Source organism: Anoplophora glabripennis, unplaced genomic scaffold (assembly GCF_000390285.2).
Source record: "Anoplophora glabripennis isolate ALB-LARVAE unplaced genomic scaffold, Agla_2.0 scaffold74, whole genome shotgun sequence".
NCBI classification, from domain to species: Eukaryota; Metazoa; Arthropoda; class Insecta; order Coleoptera; family Cerambycidae; genus Anoplophora; species Anoplophora glabripennis.
The window spans coordinates 737,555-745,269 of record NW_019416212.1 but is presented as its reverse complement, the minus strand read 5'-3'; the positions used below and the strand labels follow the sequence as shown (position 1 = coordinate 745,269).

The 7,715-nt window shown below is 33.8% G+C and overlaps 1 protein-coding gene across 1 annotated transcript in view; it reads left to right on the top strand.

Moving 5' to 3' along the window:
* The first annotated feature begins 2,299 nt into the window (after nt 1-2,299).
* Nucleotides 2,300-7,715, top strand: part of LOC108906143 (disheveled-associated activator of morphogenesis 1) — a 23,428-nt gene continuing 18,012 nt past the window's right edge. Inside the window, exon 1 of the mRNA XM_018709327.1 lies at nt 2,300-2,416. Within this exon, the coding sequence (XP_018564843.1) occupies nt 2,372-2,416 (45 nt within the window). The 5' untranslated portion in view covers nt 2,300-2,371. The remainder of the gene's footprint in view (nt 2,417-7,715) is intronic.

Below are 7,715 nucleotides of genomic sequence, written 5' to 3'. Positions count from 1 at the left end.
CTTCATTTTTTACTTTTTACTTAGAAGGAGAATATACGAGGTGCGTTCCAAAAAAAACAGAACTTTTAAAAAATAAAAACAAAAAGTTTTTTTGGCAGAACCGATTTATTTTATTCAAAATATTCCCCTTTCGACTCAATACAGCGATTTGCAAGGTCTGAAAGCATGTCGATTGAGTGTTTTAATTTGTCGGCCTGGATGTCCTTCAGGATGTTGGCACCCGACATTTCTTTCGTAAGTACAAATACAGTGTTTTCGTAAATTTTCAATTTTAATACGAAGTTACTAGATTCATGTCACTGTGCTTCGAAGAACGGATAATTTGAATAACAATAAACCTATAAATTGAAAATGATAACGTAAATGCGACGGCAGATGAAGCGTAATGCGGACAAATAACTATAAATTATAAAACACAATGACGTATTCGGCATTCTATAACGCCGCTCTCAGCCTTTTCATTTCTTTGTGTATCCGCAGTAACGCGATGTAATGTTATAAAATATTAATATATCGCAATCGTAAATTGCGATTGGAAATGTAGAATGGCATCTCATTGTGCCCGCACGCCATATGGCAGGGAAATAGCAGTAATTTATAAGTCGCATTCGGATAAGTAACGAAGGAAAAAAGTCTAAATATCGCGGTTATTAATGCTTGATAAATGTTTCGGATTTGTTCAAAAAAGATAAATAGCTACACAACGCGTATTTATACAGAGTGAACCTTAAATTGATATGACTATGTTTAGACCCCTCTTTGAATTCCTTAGAGGGACTCTTTTTAAAGTATTGATTGTATTATATTACAAATTAACTTAAACAAACATATTCAGAGTTCATGTCTAACCTGAGTTGCCTGGGCACATACAGGGTGTATCCTCAGTCAATGTCATAAATTAAGGAGGTGATTTCTTGGGTCATCTTAGGCCCAAAATCCTTAATAAACCAGGGCCACAAAGTTACTAGTTTCTAAGTAGAGGGCGTTAATGTTTTTGAAAAATCACATTTTTTCATTTATCTCTCTGAAGGTGTTTGACGTAGATTGACGAAACTTGGGGAAATGATGAAACTAATTAAATGTAATAATTCGGTATATTTCTATATAAATCTGTCAACCAGTGGCGAAGATTCAGGGGTGCTCTGTCACTAACACCCTCAGAAAAACTACGCCACTGGATTTCCAAAAAGATTAATAGGCGAGTTTAATTTACTGTTATATTTTTAATAAAATGATCACTTGCATTTTCTTCACACAATAAACCATTTTCGAGTTTTCATATTTAGTGTTAAAATAATTTCTAATAGGTATTTAACAGTTTAAAAAAATGAAACACCAATAGAAAATGAAGAAGATTTAAGATAAGGAATCATAAATGAATGTCAGCACGTCAGACAAATGCCAGCAATTTTCAAAAATGTATGACAGACGTTGAGGTGAAGGCTTGTCGCTTGTATTGCTGCCAATGGTGGACATTTTCATTTAGCTGGCATTTGTCTGACTGAACAGACTTCGCGTAAAAATTTATTTTGACTAGAACCCTTTATATTGTAGACTGTAAAGTTCAAATTTTTCTATTTATTCTAATTTTTCTCCGCTCAGATCCAGTCGATAGGCCTGGCCAGTCTTAATAATTGGAACACCCTGTACATTTAAAATTGCTAGTTTTGCTTTAAGAATGTAAGTAATAGTATGTTTAAAACAGTATCCCTTTATAGATCTCCTATAATTTAATTGCCTTTTGATTTTGATCTGACAGCGGCAATGTAACTAGTTTTATGTTAGGTACTCTCTAACCGTTAGAACATCCTCTCCGAAAAGGCAAGTAGGATATATAATTTTATCCGCATCTATAATTCGTGAAATCAAAGCAACAAAGGCTTGTACGAAGCAGTGAACGTTTCGTATAATAATAAGCAACATGTTCTAGGATATCCCGCGGATGTGTTAAAATTACATGGATGCCATCGCAATCATTACATCATCATGGTGAACTGTTAAAATATTGTTTCAAGAAAAGCTGAGGGTATAGAAAAATATAATACAATCTTTAAAAAGATAGGAACTGTAGTCTTTAAGATAGCCATATTTTGTATATTCGCCTTTCAATTAGACCCTTGTGTCAATTTTCTGAGACACTCATATATTATGTAATATCTTTCTAATTAAAAAAAAATGGTTACTATTCTTGTTAACACTTTGTTGTTTTGATACTTGCACTTTGTGCGGGGGTATTTAACGATATAGTAATATTTGTGGTTCGTCATTTTTACGAGTCTTTGTCTTGTTGCAGGGCCTGCCCAAGTGCTCCTTAAAGCTTCCTGCCTGGGACGACATAACCAACGCCCTGCCTCGACTGCACATCCCAGCCATGCCGGCCGTGCGTACCAAGCGCGGCTGGTGCGGCTGCCTCCAAGTAAGTATGCCTAATTTCTGTTAAAAAATTCGAAATGTATCGGGAAATTTGGACAAGGTGGACAGACTAGAACTAGACAATCCAGTTCAAAACCTACAAAAAATCTGAATAACTAGCTCCACACATTCAACTGTCGAAACTGAAGATTGGTACTTTACATTTGTTTTCGAGATAACATGGTGATATTCATTCGTTTCCATGGCATTTTTGATTATGAGTGTATCTGCTGACAGAAAAGACCAAAATCAAAATAAATGCTGGTAATTTCAATCTTAAGTAGTTGTGTAATGGAACAAATTTATAATTATTCGCAGCAATTTATTAAAAATATATCAGAATCAGATCTACAGTTAATACAGATTAAACAGAAAAATAAAATTCGAAAACTTATTACTAGTTTTTCTACGTTACATTAATTTCTCACATACCTAACTTCTTATTTAAAAATGATGCTTCAACTTGGTCAGTGAATAATGTATTCAAGTCAGATAAACAAAACATAGGATTATAGTTAAAAAGATGTTAGTCTTTGCTAGTTCCGTTTGCCTCCCATTATAGGAGCCTCTGAACACGAATTTGACCTTTAGTTTTTCGCAATCATACCTAGGCGCTTATTTTTCGAGAAAATCCCTCGTTTCACTCTCAGTAATTATTGATTGTAGCTATACAGGGCGTGTTCTAAGACTATGTCGTAATTTTAGGACTTTGTCCCTCTAATCATTATTTTAGACTTAAAAGCCCCACAATGGTTTAAAGTCAAATAGTGGTCCAAGGGAAAACCTTCCGAAGTTATGGCATAGATAAAACATATTTACCCTATGTTCTTAGAATTTTGTACTTTCAAAAACTCTCTTAAAAAGGCTATTCTCACTGTAGTTCATGTCAGACCATTTTACACAAAATTAAAATCTATTTAATTTTTGCGGAAAAACTCAAAATTACTGGATAAAGTGGATGCTGTTTGGAAATCACAAATTAAAACGGCCTCAGGGTGTACTGAATTTTATTTCTAGATAAATTAACTGTACTGATTTTTGATATCTTGAATTTTGAGCATATGAGTATTGTTTTGCACGTTTTAAAAGTCATATACCATGAAAATCATACTAGGAAAATTTTCAATCCTATTCCATTATCTTCATGAAAATGGTATATTTTGCAGAAGAGATAAAAATGATTTTTTCTTTGAGTGAACTTTTGGACAAGTTCTGCTCATATACAGCGTATTTTATAAGAATGGGCAATACAGTAATGGGAGATTCCTAGAGTCAAAATAGGCCGATCACCATCTTAATGGAAAGGTATAATAACAAACATACAGGGGGTCAAAGACGAAAAAAAGTCGTTGTTTCTTCATATTTTTTTGACACACAGTAGATAATTGGACAAAATTTTTGGTCTAAGGGAGTATTCCGTTGCCCTACGTTCTCATAGTATGTGATTTCTGATATTAAAAATTGGTTCTTCATACTGTTCTACGAAAAAAAAATTCTTAGTCGAGTGTTGAATTTACAATTTTATTTAAAAAATATATTTTTGCAACTAAAACGGGGAAATTATAATAAAACAATAAAATTTAAAAAACAGGTTACAAAAATTAAACAAACTAAAATATCAGAATTTACGAAACCACGATTAAATATTAATCAAAACTATGAATAATAGGAGTAAGAAAATAGTATTACGTGCTGATTAATAGGAATTATTGTTGGGACCATTTATTTAATGTTCATGTTTGAGTAAATATTCAAAGTTATTACCATTTATTTCAATGCATTTTCTACATCGTTTTAAAAAGTTTCTCTTTACGTTGAAAAAGTTGGGAGGCAAGTTTCGTACTGCATCTACATCTGTCATAATCCTTTGCCATAACTCGTTCTTAGTATTAATTACGATTCCTGTATGCAAAAGGTATTTGATGTTGCTCCAAAATTGAAAGTTCATTGGATTTAAATCCGGACTAAGAGGTGGCCATGGATTGTTGCTGCCTCATCTATATTATCGGCTGAGAAAAAAACGGTTTTCAAATGATTCCAAACTTCTATCAGATGAGGCGATGCTCCATCATGTACCTAAATACCATATTATGTTATTACGAATATTTAGTGGTACATTTAATAACCGGAATAAACCGTTACGAGGAAAGTTCGAAAAGCGTTATGCCTTAAGTCTATCTAGAAGTTCAATTGGGCGAATTAAATGAACGTCAACTATTCCAAATCAAGTATTCATTTTAAATTTATGTTGAAAATGCTGAATCAAATTTCAATCGTATCCTAATCTGATCATCGGTAAGAATTGCCTCATCCATAAACAAGAACTTTTGAAGCAAAGTATGGATTTTGTCTGGAATGATTTAACACAACATTTATTTTTTGGTAGCTCATAAAACATATGCATTGTGTTAAGAACTGTCATTTGTGCATGAAAAATGACGTTTATCCAATGAAATCATTTTCTTTTGAACATTTTCAGGTGTGTACGCATTTTTCAGCGAAATACATTGATGCTCAGTTTAGTATTTTAAATAAAATAATCATAAACTTTACATCAATAGTCTACACACTGCAGTTAATTTTATGACGCAAGTATTTGTAAAACAAGGTATTTTTATTATTGTATTATGAAGCACATACATTAACAGTAAAAATAAGACGAAAACACCCAAAGACGTAAATAAAGCGTGCTCACCGCAAACACAACTATCAGAAAGCAAATAACTAAGGATTAACACTTATCTTTATTCATGTAAAGTTGCGTCGAATTATTAACTACACGGTTATACACAAATAAAATTATACCTCGCGCATATTAATCATCCCATTACGTCTAAAAACGAGCGCGATGTACCCGGCGACCTTGCATTGTTTCTAATGGAACGGCTCTCCTAAGGGAACACCTTTTACGAGTCTAGGGCGGTCATAGTACGCGTGTGGCATACCCAAATGCGTACCAGCTTTGCTTTGTTGACCACTGTGTCGTGTAACACAATGAATTCATATTTGGTTTTAATGGTCGTTTGTGAAATCTATCGACCGCATTGGAGAAATTTATCTTTTGCCTCTAAATTTGGCACGCTTGGAGGTGTTGAAGGTGGAACCAATTGACATTGAAGGAACGTGTGGGTATGACTGGATCAGCAGTAAAAAGATTGCTACCATATGGGACACATTTTAATTTATAAGATTTTCAGTATCTATTTATGTAACATGTACACTAAATTATTTTTGAGGTTTTGATTATCGAATCTATTTTATAAAGAACGATTAAAATCAACTGAATTTACTGCCGAAAAAGTCACGTGAAAAGTATTCAAACGATTCTGTGTCGAATGAAATACGTATAGTCCATACAATATTTACTAAGATAGAATTCCAAGAAAAGAATAAGACAATAAAGTCATCGATACTGGTCAGTTAATGATTGGAAGAAGGTTTCTCTGACGAAACGAAGATTAGCTTAAAATTTCCCGATGGACGTGAGCGTATCTAGCAAAGAAATGGAGAGAGATTTGCAAGTCGTAACATTTCTACAAAGGTCCCGTATGGTGGCAGCTCTGTAATGTTTCGGGTGTTATTCTAGGGACTCTAGTTTTGGGGGGGCATCTGCTACGGCGCTCGTGCAGAGTTGGTCCCTATACGTAGGATCTATCAATGCAAATCATTACCTGGAAAACATCGCACTTGAACACGTAATACGAGACAATGTGAGTCTCCACCTAGCTGGACAGGTTATTGACTACCTGAATGCTGTTAATATTCCATTAATGGAATGGCCACCTTACAGTCCCGATCTCAACCCTATTGAGCATTTATGGGGCCATCTTAGAAAGAAGGTCCGAGGTCGTAGAGTCCCACAATCAACTAGTGGCTACTGTAACTGAAGAAAGGGAGAATATTCCCCAGGACATCATTGAAAATTTAATTGGTATCATGACAAGGTGTTTGAATGCGGTAATTAGGAGCAAAGGAGGACCACATTGGATCCATTATTTTCGATTTCTTAAATGTTTTTTGTTTTGATTATCATTTTAATATCTAATTCATTTGGGGATCGCCTAGCCGGGCGTCTTGGCCGATGGATTTCGATCGGCCGAGGTAAGCATCACGGACGCAGGCTGGAACTTGGATGAGTGACCTAAGGCATGCTCGGGATGTGGCTGTGGCGGCCTACCAGAGACCTGGGTCGCTCAACACCTTCCGCCTGCGTGTGTTCCCCGATAAAATGGTAATGAGAATAGAGCAATAAATCTCTGTAAACATACAAACATACATCTAATTCATTTTCAACAAAAGAAATGTTTAATAATTTTAAATAAGTCATGTTTGGCAAATTTCTTTATCAGTGATTGTATAAGCTCATATTTGTAAGTTTTCATTAAAATTTACCTCAATTTTGTCCAGGAGTTTATTTCGCCTTTTTAAAATCTCGTATTCTAAAGTAAATAAAGCATATGCATGTAATAAAATATTTACACATTTAAGGTTCACCCTGTATTTACGTGGAGTGTCGTAGAAATATTTAATGCCTACAGCAATTTAGATGTTAGAGAATGATATTGACATTGTTGGACATTAATTCAAAAAATCAAAAGTACTTTCTAAAGAATAACACAGTGCTAATGATGGAATATATTTAATGACAAACTTGATGGGTTTGTTTGATATCTGCGGAACATGCAGAATGGAATAGGATAAAAGTATACATCAGTTAGGGTGGGTCAAAAAAATCGACTATTTTTTTTTACTTTATACTCTGAAAAATAGGTTGCTAGACACTTCTAGAAAATTCTCTCCAAATATGAGGTCTTAATTTTAATAGGAAGGTCCTCCGCTTTACAGTTTTCCATTTTTTCCTCAGTATTAGAAAAAAAAAATCATATCCCTCTATCAACTGTTCGTTAAAAATATCTCTCCCCATATACTTGTAGGAAATTTAACGCTCTACAAAAAAGGTCTCTTATATTTTTTTCGTAAACCTCGCTGTTTAAAAGATATTGAAGGTTGAGGTTTGATTATTTTAAGACAAATTTCTGTTTTGCTTATGAATTTTATAACTCGTTAACAAAAAATCATTATGAAATGCGCAATTCATGGTGTTGTAGGAAATTAACTGCTCTACAAAAATGGTCTCTTATGATTAGTCGATTAAATAAAGCGTTTAAAAGATATTCATCGTCAAACTTCAATGCACGCCAATTTTAACAGTTTTTGATTAATAATTCGGAAAATTTCAATTTAGTTTATGAGTTTCAGGGAAATTTATACAAATTTGAGTTTCTATGAACAGAGAAATGTTT